Source organism: Coregonus clupeaformis, chromosome 27 (genome assembly GCF_020615455.1).
Source record: "Coregonus clupeaformis isolate EN_2021a chromosome 27, ASM2061545v1, whole genome shotgun sequence".
In the NCBI taxonomy this organism is placed as follows: Eukaryota; Metazoa; Chordata; class Actinopteri; order Salmoniformes; family Salmonidae; genus Coregonus; species Coregonus clupeaformis.
Genome location: NC_059218.1, coordinates 30,487,292 through 30,503,064, shown reverse-complemented (window position 1 = coordinate 30,503,064; position 15,773 = coordinate 30,487,292). Strand labels below are relative to the sequence as shown.

At 43.8% G+C, this 15,773-nt stretch overlaps 1 protein-coding gene across 1 annotated transcript; it reads right to left on the bottom strand.

Moving 5' to 3' along the window:
* Window positions 1-10,044: 10,044 nt before the first annotated feature.
* On the bottom strand, window positions 10,045-13,398 carry LOC121541734 (alpha-1A adrenergic receptor-like). The gene is made up of 2 exons (XM_041851006.2): window positions 12,465-13,398; window positions 10,045-10,717 (listed from the first exon to the last, which is right to left on the bottom strand). Exons 1-2 carry the CDS (start codon window positions 13,396-13,398, stop codon window positions 10,179-10,181), a joined length of 1,473 nt encoding a protein of 490 aa, XP_041706940.2. The 3' UTR covers window positions 10,045-10,178.
* Between the last annotated feature and the right edge of the window lie 2,375 nt (window positions 13,399-15,773).

Below are 15,773 nucleotides of genomic sequence, written 5' to 3'. Positions count from 1 at the left end.
GGCAGGGAAGGAAGGAAGATGTTGGTCAGAATACTAGGGAATGCCCAATTTTTCATAGCCTCATTCAATTCAGCCTCTTAGCAAGATGGTGCCACACTCCTTGTACTCAGCTAAGCTGTAGTACAGTATGTGTCCACTGCCCATATACCTGGCCTAAAGGGTATTGTGACCCCTCACTGTTATGGGATCTTTGAGATTCATACACCATTTAATTGACAGTGTTGCAGGTAGCATCCCCCCCACTGTTCTAGAATGTTCCAGTACCAACCAGTGCATTTAGAAGACTGAATGTCTTTCTGCTCCCTGCCTCCACTTTTCTATTCATCCACTCCCTGTTTCCCTTTTAACTCTTTATGTGCCTGAACCCATAGAAGTTGTACTGATAGTTTGATTTTTATTATTCTTATTGTGGTAAGAGAAGGATGTAAGATAAAAATGTAAAATAGCCAGTGTTAACCGATACAAAGGTGCCATATTTTGTTCTTTGGTATTCCACTGGTAGTGCTCCTGTAAAAATATCTATGCTTAATATGTTGAAAGTGTTTGAATGTTTTAGGGTTTTTAACCGTACTTGTTTCTGCTATGTAGTGTCATTCTGTACTTAGTGGCCTAAGGCTGAACACTATTAATTTGAGCTTGAAAGTAGACATGGAGTAATGTATTTCTAACTAGTGTGCAGTGTTATGTTGTGAGGGATGGGGCAAACACACACACACAGGTCTCAGTGCACCACTCCTTTGGGCTCAGACCTGGAGCGACAGTAATGGTCCTTCGCTCTCGCTCATTTTGCACGGTCTGGTTTTCATTAAGGCAAAGCAGTCCTCCAGCTGTTTTTCTTCCTTCACTCGCATGTCGGTGAGATCTTGGCCTAAAAGTTGCCGTTCTGCAATGTTCACCTTTTCCTCTCCATGACTCAACACCAAGCAAAACACTCACTCACACTGTTACGCACACACAGACACACACAGTTGCACGCATGCACTCACAGAACAAGTGGTGTCTGTATGTCCTTCCAGCACTGTGCTGTGGTTTAGACCTTTGGTTTTCATGGCCGTGTTAAGTTCTCATAGGAAGCCCTTAAAAGGTAGTCTCTTTCAGGGTAGTAACAGTATCTGTGTTTAAGGAATCCATAGCAGGGAAATTAAAAGTTTGACACTTCAGTGTGACCGCCTACAGGGAATGAGATGAGACAGGGATGGGAGGGAGGTCTGCTTGTTAGTGTTCAATCACTCAGGTGGCAGGGTTCAGGCCACTCCAGTGCTTATACTCCAACAAAACTGTAAAATCTGCCATGTGAGATTAGGGCTAGGACAAGTCTTCGTCCTCACATGTGTAGAGTACATGGCTGAGCAAAAACTCTCTTTAGTCTACCTTTGCCTCCTCTCTTTTGTATCATTCTCATTGAGATATTATGGTCATCATGTTTATGATTTTGATATTATTATCATGATTATTGTTGTCATTATTATTTTTACTATGATCACTAACAATATTTAAGATCTTTGATTCTCCAGTTGTTCTTCTCGATCCCATGGAAAACGCTGGCCGGTGTATTGGCATCTTTTCAGCATGAGTCTCCTAGTTGCTTGCTTGGTGTTTGAATGCATATCTCTCAAACAGAGGGTGACACAGAATTAAAATGATTCATCCCTCTATTCCCATAGACTTGACTTTTTTCACTCTGATTTGGGGGAGGGGGTAAAGAGGGGGCTGCCGAAGCACAAATACATTTTGGCAGCCAGGAGTGCATGAGTCCTCCTGAGACTAAAAGTATGTCTTTGCTTGTTTCCACCCCGCTCTTCCTCTCTCTTTTGCTTTCTTTCTCTCTCTCTGGCTCTTCCATTGTTTCCCCGTTGCCTTGACTACGAGGCCCTCCAGGCCCCACTTTTTGTTTGTCATGGCAACACTTGTCAGATTGTAAGTTACCCATAGTAACCCCTCTAGACCTGGTGCTATTAGAATAACATTGTGTCCGTGGCAGATTAGCTGTATGGAAGCCATGCACACTATAGATCTCCCTCCTCTCTCTCTCTCACACACACACACACTCGTTTTCTTCAATGAACTGTTGTTGCAGACTTCACCTGGTTTTAGTGTCACCATTTGTATATAAGCTTTTGGCTTGTTGGGTGGGATCCACATGCTTCTTCTGACCCATGATTCGTGGGCCCTGAATTGCGTCATTGAGAGGGAGCCACAAGCTTCACATGATAGCAATTACCCAGTGCTCCTCTACAAGGCCACATATATCTACCCACTGGGCACACACTGATTGAATCAACGTTGTTTCTACATAATTTCAATAAAATTACGCTGAACCAACGTGGAATAGACGTTGAATTGACGACTGTGCCCAGTGGGTACCATGCACCCAGCGCTGTCTGTAGCTGTGGTGGAGCACGATGCCTAAAGCATTGACTCAGATATTATAAACCAGCTGGCGCCACCATCGTGTCCCCTCAATACACACACACAAACACACACAATCCTTCTTCTTGCTCTGTCAGTTTGGATGTTATTCTATGCCACGCTAATATGTGATGTAAGCGAAACGCAGATTGAGAGAAGAGCTTTAGGTTTGAGGTTGCTAATGCTGTTAAAATCCCACCCGCACCCCTGTCCTCCCCCCTCCACCTAACCCCCTCCCATTGTGAAAGTAACTGTGTGATGGTGTTTGTCTTGATGGCTGTGGGGTTTTGAGGATGCTTGCTCTCTATGGAAAGTGTCAAATCCCATGGATGGTGATGTAAAAACAATGATTTCAAAGAATTAAAGTAAAAAACGAAACAAAGCTCAGCCTCTAGCTTTTTGTGAGTGTGAGAGTGAATGTTGTCTGTTGACCTTAGGAGGTAGAATGGGTTCCCTCCCTCCTCTCCTCACCTGTGGTAATAACAGTTTGTTTAATGGTCACATCACATGGCCACTGATCATGTTTCATAGGAACATTTGATTTGGCAGTGTTTAAGTTTAGCCCTAGTGATCTGTGTATTAAGGTTACTGAGAATATCAATGTCTTTGAGTAGGAAAGACCATATAAATATGAATATTAAGGCTAAACATCCAAATCAGTCAAACAATTCCAAACAATTCCACTGTAAATTATATACAGAAACATTACTGAATGGTCAATACTCTTCAATGGTGCCTCTACTTATTCAGCTCATGTACTGTAGGCTACTGTACAACTCTTGAAATCCCCACAGGAAATAACGGGCAGCACAGTCCTTTGAGCGCAAGTACACTCTCATGACACAAGATGGCAGTATGTCCCCTAGTCTGTTTACAGGAGTAAAGGGAGACGGCAACAATCTATAGACAGCAAGGAAATAAAGGGTTAGAGAGGCAGGAATAAGTGTACCTAGCGCAAAGTATTACGTAAGAGCCATTTTGATAGGAAAGGAAATGTGTTGAGTTTATGTTTACAGAAACCCTTTTTTATTTGTTTATTGTGACACCTGTGGTTACCAGGTTTAAGATAGAGATATTCATCTCAATCCACCGCACCACCGCACACTTCCACATCTGCGTTGAAAGGTGACAGAGCTAGAGCGGTGTTTGTCAGACCATGAGACATCCCGAAAATCAGCCTTCTCACAAAATCGTCTGTAGAGTCCAAACGGTTTGGCCTAAAAACTATGATCCCTCTATGGAACGATGAGACTCTCACAAACACGATGGTGTTCTCTGTTCTGCTCTACGACCCCAAGCCTCTTGGACTCGTCTGAAGTCGGTACAGCCGATCTGCCAACTTCTGTGTGTTGCGTCCGGACAGTTTGGGCTACACACTAATATGACCCCTCTGTGGAAAGGTGAGCCCCTCACGAACACGTACATGTTGGTTGTTTTGCTCTAGGACTCGTCTGAAGGTACCCCGGTACCAGTTAAATAATTAATGGAAGGATGTATGGAGACTATTTAGTGACAAAAATAAGGGTTAAATACATGTAAAAAAAAAAAAAAAAAATATTGATCTTTCTTCTATCTCTCAGATATAGGATAGACACTTCAGAACACACTTCCTTTAGATAATTTTTTGGAACTATATGTTGTTCTGTGTAGTGAATCTGTTATTCAATGTGTTTGTATGGGCTAATGGCAGTAAAGCCAAATAAAAAATTCACCAAATAAATTTTGTATGTATTTTTTTGTTACTTCAAGGGGTCTTAAAATTCAAAATCAAATAGCAAAATGATCCTGGGTATGACCTTCTTAAAACAATTCTAAATAGCTTAGTTCCTCAGCGTACACATCTCAGAGGAGCTGAAATGGTCAAACCACACAGACACCGTGGTGAAGAAAGCACGAAAGCGACTCTTTAACCTCAGGAGGCTGAAGAAATTCGGCCATCTCCACAAAGGCCCTCAGTGTTCTACAGGAGAACCATCGACAGCATACTGTCGGGCTGCATCACAGCCTGGTACGGCAACTCCACCGCCGCTGACCGCAAGGCTCTACAGAGGGTGGTACTCTCAGCCGAACGCACCTTTGGGTGCACACTGCCTGCCCTCCAGGACACCTACAGGAAGGCCAAGAAGATAATCAGGGACCTCAGCCACCAGAGCCACGGCCTGATCTCCCTGCTTCCATCACTCAGAAGCGGGCAGTATAGGAAAAAAGAAACTGGCAGACTGGCCAATAGCTTTAACCCCCCAGACCATCAGGCTGCTCAATAGCCACCACTAGTCAGCTATCTGCTTCCCCTGTCCCCCTCCTGCCCCCCAGACTTCATTTTTGGGATGTCTAATGGTTTGACAAACACTGCTGTAGCTCTGCCACCTTCCACGGCAGATGCGGATGGCCGACATCGGCGGATGCGGTGAATTGAGACGCAACCTATCCAAAAAATATATCTCTAGCTTTAACATACATATTTTTATGTTTTTTATTTTATTATGCTGATTAGATTTCCGTGGGGCACGGACATCGATTCTAGGAGGTTAAGTTTTACAGCACCAAAGTTATGCGACTGTTCTCAGAAATCAGCATATATCTGATTCTGACAGCTGACACTGTCCTTCATTTGGGCAACGTGATAACGTTCCAGAGAGCAGTCAGCTCAGCGGTGCTGTAGAACTCAGTGCACTAATCACAGCAGAACAGATATCATGGAAACTCATTTGTGCATTAGCTAGAACCAGAGGCGCAACTTTCACTGGGGATGGGGGGACATGACGCCCCCACATTCTGAAATTGCATTTTTGTCCCCCACAGTTTTATCATTGCACTGTGATACAAAACACGGCATCGGGGTGCTTTAGGATCATGCTGACGCCTCAGAACGGTCGGGTAGGCTGTTTTCCGGTTTTAGATGGCTGGATTGAGGACACCACAGAAAATGCGGACAGGCTGTGTGAAGGCAAAGCTTCTGAAAGGCTGGCGTATAGGACCAGCACAGGTGAGATGAACAGAGGCAGCTGCTGTCTGTGTTGTGCTTTTTCTCAGAGTTGTAAAAGCAAGCAGAGCAGAAACTGGCTACTCTTTAGCTGACTTATCTAGCTGGCAAGGTAACTGCTGTTTGACAGAAGAAAAAAATATTCCCAGTGGTGAGCTAGTAGTGTAACTGACATGTTACCTTAGCTAATGTTTCATCCCATCTCGACTGAAGTGAATGAACTACTACCAGCAACTGTAGTTAGCTGGCTAGTATCCTACCGCAGCCAGTTCAGCTCTAGCTAGCCTATAGCTATCAGTCAGGTAGCAGTATCTAACAGCTGTTGTGTGTATGGAAATGTTTTGTCCCGTTTCAACAGAAGTACATTTTATGATGTACTATTGTACCATTATCTAGCAGAGCTAGCCAAGCGTTGGCTAATGTTAGCGAGCTAGGTAGCTAGCTCACTAACTTTAGCTATTATTATTGCCTCAATCACACTAGACCTGAATCAAATCATGAAACTAGCGGTCAAACGATTGAAGACCTGTATTCTGACGTTTTTTCAGTGCATTGTGATTTTTTTTTGTCAGTATAGCAATGTAACGTTATTGATCTGTCAGTTTCCCTAGCTAATTCCGTACTGTCATGGTGCACTGTCATGGTGCAGTCAGTACACAACACTATGCTCATCATGTCTTAGCAGAATCAGATGGTGACAGGTGTCCCTGCAGGGTCAGAAAGCCAGGGAAGACCAGTCTACGGAGCTCAGGGGAATTTTGCAGCATATTATAACAATCAGTGAATGGACACAAAGTTCCATCTTGAGTTGATGGGTAGTCTACAGTCTGGGATCTGGGAATAATGGTAATTTCAATTATTGAACCATTGATTCTATTCATGGGTAATATAATGTATAAATGTACACCGATGTAATTCTTTATCATGCCTCATCTGAGCAGGATCAAATGGTGACAGGGGTCTCATCAGGATCAGGCAGCCAGGGAAGACCAGTCTGTGACAGCGCAGAGGTGAACTTTTGCAGATACAATACTTTATTTTCTCTGTGCAGCAAACACTGGACAAGCAAGAAGCTTCAAAGATTGAAACTATTTTAAAGCAGTCTGACAAACCTCTAAAATTAATTTCCAAAAGGTTGATAGAGGCTTTTCCCGATGACACAAAACATGTAAAACAAAAATGTGAGGAAGACCTGGGAGATGCTATTGATGATGATGAATGGATATAGATATGTTAGACTGCCCAGTCATGTTCATATAATCTCAGACATAAATTACTACATTTTAAGACCGTCCATAGAACGTACTATATGACAGTGAAACTGAATATCATGTACTCAGAAATTAAATTATCCTGCTGGAGGTGTAAAACACAGAAGGGGACAAATTTGCGGATGTTATGGTCTTGTGAAGGCTGGCTGAATTCTGGCAAAGAGTATGTTCTTTTATCTCAGCAGGTCTACATATTCTCTCTTCTCCCTGTTTTTGTTTGCTTGGAAATGTTGATACTGAAAATGTGTAACCTAGCATTTATAGCGGCTAAGAAATGCATTGCCATTAATTGGAAGGTTGGTTATCCTCCCACAATGGATGGCAGAAATGTCAAGTTATGTATAACTAGATTTGATTTATTACAAGATTAAGGGTATACTGTGCAACTTTCATAAGGTCTGGATGCCTTATATAGAATACTGTATGACAAAAGGAGTCTGTATTGAAAACATGCCCATGTCAGGGGAAATACCTAGCTGCTGAGCTGCTCAGTCCTGGCCCTGGGGGTCTGCCATACTGTTGGTTGTCACTCTGGCCTTGGCCTAACACACCTGAAACCAATAATGAATGTTTCACTAAGATCCTAAAGCTGAGTGGGGTGTGTTGGGTTGGGGCGCTGCAGGGCCGTGGACCCCTAGGGACAGGACGGGTTGACCCAGCTATATCGTGTGCAAGTAAAAAGAGCTCTACAGTACTATTATCCCTATGATATGAATTATATGGAGGGTGTACTGTTTCTGTGTGTTAATGTGTAGGTGTATGTGTGTTTTTATAAAACGTTTGTTTTCCAAAACTTTCCTTGAGACATAAAAAAAATATATGGGAAGGAAGTTGTGTTGTGGAGAGAGTTGAGTTAGGTTGGTTAAAATTGCAACACAATACTGATTGTTGAATTATCATTGATCTAGTTCAGTCTTATCAATCACTTAAACATATTTAATAATGATCTCTTACCTAACTTGATGACCGTGGGCATTTTTGCTTACTTTTTGTTGTTCTAAATAGAGACGGCTAGAAGGACCATGGGTCATATTCGATTGTGTAGAAATGCAGGAAATGAGCTTTAGATGCCCAAAAAAATGTTATGACCCCCAGACTCCCCGCCAAGTTATGTCCCCCCCCACTTCTAAAACCAATGTTGCGCCCCTGGCTAGAACTTCACTAGCTAGCTAGCAGGAGTATTCAGCATTGAGTGTGTCAACTGGCGTTGTTAGCCTCCCTGCCTTTCATTTCATATGGATTGGTTTGAGACTGCATGGTTCAGCCAGCAAGCAGACACTAGCTAGCTAATTTTCTACCACCACAAAACACCTTAGTTAGATGTAGAATTAGGTAGTGAGTACTTGCTACTGAAAGAAATGGCAACATTTGCTACAGGTATATAGTTTTTGGTAAGATTAACTTTGACTCTTTTGAGGATGAAAGTGGGTTCAGTGGATGATGTCACCTTGGTAACATTTTCAAATGTTAGGACAGCAGTAGCCAAACTTCTATTGCGGGCAGCCTAACAGCTGAAAAGGCCATGCATACCTGGTTATAATTACACTGAACAAAATATAAATGCAACATGTAAAGTGTTGGTCCCATGTTTCATGAGCTGAAATAAAAGATCCCAGAAATTTTCCATACGCACAAAAAGCTTATTTCTCTAATATGTTGTGCGCACATTTGTTTATATCCCTGTTAGTGAGCATTTCTCCTTTGCCAACATCATCCATCCACCTAACAGGTGTGGCATATCAAGAAGCTGATTAAACAGCATGATCATTACACAGGTGCACCTTGTGCTGGGGCAATAAAAGGCCACACACAACACAATGCCACAAGATTTGAGGGAGCGTGCAATTGGCATGCTGACTGTAGGAATGTCCACCAGAGCTGTTGCCAGAGAAGTGAATGTTAATTTCTCTACCATAAGCCACCTCCAACGTCGTTTTAGAAAATTTGGCAGTACGTCCAACCGGCCTCACAACCGCAGACCACGTGTATGATGTCAGCGTTGTGAACAGAGTGCCCCATGGTGGCGGTGGGGTGATGGTATGGGCAGGCATAAGCTACGGACTACGAACACAATTTGATTTTATTGATGGCAATTTGAATGCACAAAAGTACCGCGATGAGATCCTGAGGCCCATAGTGAGGCCCATTTTTTTTTCTATCTGTAACCAACAGATGCATATCTGTATTCGCAGTCATGTGAAATCTATAGATTAGGGCCTAATGAATTTATTTCAATTGACTGATTTCCTCATATGAACTGTAACTCCGTAAAATCAATGAAATTGTTTCATGTTGCATTTATATTGTTGTTCAGTATATTAATCGCATAGGCAAAACAACAGGTGACATGTTTAATTTTCACAGAAGATTGGTGCAGACACAGTGAAACCTGTGATTCGAGAGAGGCATGATAATATATTTAGTATAAAAATATTTTCTGTATTTTACATAACTTCCATTGCATTTAATGGGGATGAGATTTCAATGCGTTATACAGATGCTTACAGACTTTTTCTTGAACATCACTGATCATTGAACTGAAACATCCCACAATGCATAGCAGGTATTTGGCCCATTCTCTGGGCCTAAGGAGGGTTTCGGAGTATCAGGCTGTGCATGGGAAAGTGTACTGACTGATCCGTCTAGTGTTTGATAGACATGTTCTTCTGCTATTTGAGGAGGTAAAGAAAGAGGCCACTAGCTAGGTTTCCATCCAGTTGGTTACAGATTTTCATGCAACTATTCTAAAATCTGCATAAAAACAATATGTGCATTTTCCCACTAGAAGTGTTTCCATCAAATTGATTTGTTGCAGATAAAAATCTGTGCATGATGTTGTAGCGCACATACTTTTGCGGTTAAATTCCCATGACTGAATAAAACATACAAGTTACATGGGTTTCCATCGCATTTTCAACTTTACTGAGGGTTATCTAACAGAAATGTTTGCGTTATATAGGGAATGTGCCCACTATGGTCTTGGCACGTGTGCTCTAACCAACAGCTCGCGGATACAGTGCAGGTAGGGTACTACATGATGAGATTATTATGGACAAAAGAGCACAATTTTTTTGTTGTTGTCAAAAGGCAGCCACGCATCGAACATCATGTCACCAGAATAAGACCCTTAATATTTATTGGAAAGGAGCATCAAGTTCATCACCTTGCTCACCACCCTGTGAAGTTCAGCATAATTTATATAATCTGTAGCCAAATAAACAGCATGCTTTTCCGAGTCGTAGTGGGAGGACCACACAACATGTCATTGCGTGACTCCAAGTTTACTTCCATATGATGGTTATTATATCAATATTTGCACATAAAAGCGTTTCCACCGCCATTTCTCTCATAATGAATTTTACCGACACAAAAAGATCCCACCTTGTCTAGCATATTTTGTTTTGTCTGACTCTAGCAAGTTTATAGATATGACTTAACTTCACGCCAATTACAATCACTTATTTTCCCAGAACTTGGGGATTTTTTTATTATCCAGCAGCCTTTAGTGTTCCCAGTCACACTGCCTCCCCTTTCGCTCCCAAGGAGAGGCGATGGACTTTGGCTTGACATGTAGCAGCACCACGGGCTGAGGGGCTTAGGCTAGGAGCACCCAATGGTGGCAGTCTTTCCCCCGCTGCAAAGCACCACGCCTTCAGCAGGCTTTTACTGTGGACCCGGGCAATGTGGGTATGACCTGGCACCCCCACTGAGGAAGAGGAGCCAGAGAAGGTCCTACAGCAGCCCAAGGAGGGAGAAGCTGGGGAGGGGGCTTGGGGTGGCTGGGTGGAGGAGCTGGAGGAGGAGGGGGGAGGCTGGGATCTGATAAGAGACAATGGACCAGGACTGGGATCATAGGAAGAAGCAAACCCCAGAGACTTGGAGCTCCTGCCCCCCTGTCTGAGACAGCGTCCGTGCAGAACGTTGAGGAAGGCCCTCTTGAACTCCTGGCTGAAGCAGGGATAGATAATAGGGTTGATACAGCTGTTGAGGTAGCCCAGCCAGAAGGTGATCTTAAAGATGGTGTCAGATGGCCTGTATGATGGGAATATGGAGCCTGTGGAAAGAACAGACAGAAAGCACACACACACAGATCACTTAAATCACATACAGTAGTTCACAATGTCAATATGAATCATCGATCATTGGCATGTTTTATCGACCATTCTCTGTATGTATATAGGATGAGCAGAGATAGCTCACACATTAACCCACACCATTTCACCATAGTTTCAAATACAGACATACTGGTGTTCACTGTGTACTTACACTTTCTAGGTTATCTTTCTAGGTGAGAGTTTTGTAAAGCCAACATACCTGTATCTCTCTATCTGGAGAGCTTTGTCACTAAAGGTCTTAAACATTCAACTCTTTCATTCATATAGTCTGAGAAGCTCAGGGGCATCATCTCAGAGTCGGCATGAAATATTGTGCTCTCGGGTCTAAAGGTCTGTTTTTAGTGAAATGCTAAACTCCAGTCATGCGTTGCTGCCTTGGAAAGATGAAGGGTGATTGTGGGCGCCTGCTTACTGAGCACAACATCATATCCTTTATGTTTGTTGTCCATAATGGTTTAGGAATAAAATAATGAATAGTGTTTTTGTTTTTGTTCATTTCATTTCTTCCCTGAAGTATAACCCAGCACTGGCATTTCATTTGCTCTGCTTCTCCATGGCAGTAATTGAATTCCTGATGTACTGTAAAAGAAAACAGACATGTATAGGGAGCATTCAACAGGGGTAACCAAGGTCATAGACTCCATTGTTATGTATACAACAAAACACAAATAAATCAATAAACTATTCTAACATTGGACTCATTGGATTTCCATCAAGAAATTGTATATAAATGCATTCTAAAGTAGGATACAAAATGCACAGTATGGATGCATTCAGATACACCTCCCCAGACCTAGGCCATCAGCAGGCTTTCTGCTGATCTGCTAATCTACAGTAGATGAGTTCAACCCCAATTTCCATATCATCTTGAATTACAGATCTGTCCCATCCCTAATCAAGGATATTAAAGTCTGTGAAGCCATTATACTGCATCTCGTTAATCACATTCTGTGGGGGTATTAATGACGTGGATGACAGCTTTGAGGCAACGTTGGATTTGACTGTAGGTGACATGCATCATCATATGATCATACATAGCTCCTCTTAATCTTCCTATCGTTCCTATTTTTGCCATCATATTAACGCACCATTTGTGTCCTGTCATATTCTTTCAAATCACTGAACTATTGTTATAAGTGACTCATCCCATGGCAATGCTAACAGCAGTGATTTTGTAGCTGAATTTGTATAATAGAGGGTTGCTTTTGCTTACGGCTCCTAACATTGTTTTTGGTGTGCTGCAGCAGAACTAACACAATGGAATATGCAGAAAATAGGCCTTGTGGCTTATTCCCCCTCTTTCAGTCTTCATCAATACATTAATTTCCATTCAATTTTGTCACAGCGCTTTTCCATTGAGAGGTTGAGATTTACATTTTAAAGTTCAATTGAGTTGAGTGGAGGGGTTTATTTTTCTGAGATTTGGAAGGGAAGCTTTCCCTGACTAGAAAACGACACAGTGTGAGGCAATCACTCTCTATCCAGTAATGGGGGTTTATATGCTGCTATGGGAAATCAGTTAGAGAGATTATTTTTGTGAGAAATTAATTCAGTGATGCTATTCCCTCTGACAGACATCTAGTCATATTAATGTCTCTTTTTCATTTCCATGCAATTCAAAACAAAAGGCATGCAGCAGCACATACATATCATAGAGAGGAAGGAAATGCATTGTGGGATACTCACCGATGGGCATAACCAGGAAGAAGGGCAGCCAGCAGAGAACGAAGCAGCCAACCACGATGCCCAGAGTCTTGGCTGCCTTCTTCTCCCGGGAGAACTTCAGCAGGCGCATGAGGGCGAAGGTGGTGCGTCTCCGCCTAATGGTGCCCTCATCTCCCTCCTCCTCCTGTCCCTCTGGCACAGCAGGGGCATTTCCCCGATGGATCCTCAGTGTCACTCCCTCTCCCTCCGTGTCCATCCCCCCCTCCCTCTTCCTGCCCTCCCTCAGGTCCTGAGTCTTCCGCTTGGCCACCACATACACCCTGCAGTACATGGCCAGGATGACAGCCAGTGGCACATAGAACGACCCCATGGCAGAGAAAATAGCATAACCCGGTTCCTCTGTGATCCGGCACTCAGTCTCGTCCTCTGGGTCGGGCTCCTTCCAGCCGAAGAGCGGACCCACTGATATGGCTGCTGAGAGGCCCCAGAGAGCTGTCACTGCGACCATGCCGCGCCGCCCAGTGGCTATGGACGGGTAGCGCAGCGGGTAGCTGACGGCAAGGTAGCGGTCCACAGAGATGACACACAGGCTGAGGATAGAGGCCGTGCAGCAGAGAACATCCAAGGCGGCCCAAGCACTACAGAAAGGCCGGCCAAACACCCAGCGGCCCAGGACCTCCGAGGTGGCAGAGAACGGCAGCACGGTGGAGCTCAGGAGCAGGTCGGCCGCTGCCAGGTTGGCGATGAAGTAGTGTGTGACGGAGCGCAGGTGGCGGTGGCACACGACAGACAGAATGACTAGGATGTTACCCAGAACCCCGAAGATGACAAACACTCCCAGCACCAGACCCAGGGTCACAGCCTTAGTGTTATCCATATCAGGGTAGGAGGAGGAGCTGCAGTTGGGACAGTTCTCTGACACTGGGAAAGTTATGTTCTCACCCGAGGGAACCATTTTGGGTTTGTTTATGGTTAATTCATTAGTTGAATGTTTTTGGGATTGATTGCAATGTTCTGTTAAATCAGAAGTCAGCCTTGCAAACTTCAGCTCAGGAGTTGGGAGTCCACCATGTGTATCTACCCTTCTTGTGACTCAAGACTGCAAGAGTTGCTACCTCATCAATCACAGATCTTTGATGCCAGGAGGCAGGAGCCCTTGCCAATGCGTGCACAAATCACATGTCCTTGGCAGAGACATAAAAAATACTGACAGGTCAGGATAGTAAATCTTCAGCACTGCCACTGATTGTTGTGCCATTTGTCTGTGGAGTTTGGCTGCACGGCTTTCTGGGTGATAACAAGATCCAATATGTTTATGCGGTCTCTTCCTCCATGGGACTGAGATGGCATGGTAGAAACTTGCTGGAGGGATGATTTCATTGAACAAAAGTCCCACTAAAAACACAGGAAAAAGAGAGCAGTTAATAATAAAATACATCCTCCTAGGCTCCATCCCTGTTTCACGGAATGGCGGAAACTAAGGTGAGATTAAATCAGAATCAGCATCAGACTGCATTCACGGTAAACACTGCAAATGACAGCGCAATCGGAAATTACATTTAAATGTCAAGCATAGTATAATGCAGAACTTCCTCAGTCTGGAATGAATCTAGGTCTAAATGTAGAGGATGCCTGGATGTTCTTCAAAAGTGCTTTCCACTCCATCTTAAATAAGCATGCCTCATTCAAAAAAATGCAGAACTAAGAACAGATATAGCCCCTGGTTCACCCCAGACTTGACTGCCCTTGACCAGCACAAATACATCCTGTGGCGTACTGCGTTAACATCGTACAGCCCCCGCGATATGCAACTTTTCAGGGAAGTCAGGAACCAATATTCACAATCAGTTAGGAAAGCAAAGGCTAGCTTTTTCAAACAGAAATTTGCATCCTGTAGCACTAACTCCAAAAAGTTTTGGGACACTGTAAACTCCATGGAGAATAAGAGCACCTCCTCCCAGCTACCCACTGCACTGAGGCTAGGAAACACTGTCACCACCGATAAATCTACGATAATTTCAATAAGCATTTTGCTACGGCTGGCCATGCTTTCCACCTGGCTACCCCTACCCCGGCCACCAGCTCTGCACCCCCCGCTGCAACTTGCCCATGCCCGCCCCCCACTTCTCCTTCACCCAAATTCAGATAGCTGATGTCCAGAAAGAGCTGCAAAATCTGGACCCCTACAAATCAGCTGGGCTAGACAATCTGGACCCTTTCTTTTTAAAATTAGCCGCCTAAATTGTCGCAACCCCTATTACTAGCCTGTTCAACCTCTCTTTCATATCGTCTGAGATCCCCAGAGTTTGGAAAGCTGCCGCGGTCATCCCCCTCATCAAAGGGGGTGACACTCTAGATCCAAACTGTTACAGACCTATATCCATCGAAAGTATTTGAAATCCAAGTTAACAAACAGATCACCAACCATTTCGAATCCCACCGTACCTTCTCCGCTATGCAATCTGGTTTCCGAGTTGGTCATGGGTGCACCTCAGCCACGCTCAAGGTCCTAAATGATATAAAAACCGCGATCGATAAAAGACAGTACTGTGCAGCTGTCTTCATCGACCTGGCCAAGGCTTTTGACTCTGTCAATCACAGCATTCTTATTGGCAGACTAAATAGCCTTGGTTTCTCAAATGACTGCCTCACCTGGTTCACCAACTACTTCTCAGATAAAGTTCAATGTGTCAAATCGGAGGGCCTGTTGTCTGGACCTCTGGCAGTCTCTATGTGGGTGCCACAGGGTTCAATTCTCGGGCCGACTCTATTCTCTGTGTATATCAATGATGTTGCTCTTGCTGCTGGTGACTCTCAGATCCACCTCTACACAGACGACACCATTTTGTATACATCTGGCCCTTCATTGGACACTGTGTTAACAAACCTCCAAACGAGCTTCAATGCCATACAACACTCCTTCCATAGCCTCCAACTGCTCTTAAACGCTAGTAAAACTAAATGCATGCTCTTCAATCGAATGCTGCTTGCACCTGCCCGCCCGACTAGAATTACTACTCTCGGCGGGTCTGACTTAGAATATATGGACAACTACAAATACCTAGGTGTCTGGTTGGACCGTAAACTCTCCTTCCAGTCTCACATTAAGCATCTCCAATCCAAAGTTAAATCTAGAATCGGATTCCTATTTCGCAACAAAGCATCCTTCACTCATGCTGCTAAACATGCCCTCGTAAAACTGACTATCCTACCGATCCTTGACTTCGGCGATGTCATTTACAAAATAGCATCCAACACTCTACTCAGCAAATTGGATATAGTCTATCACAGTGCCATCCGTTTTGTCACCAAAGCCCCATATACTACCCA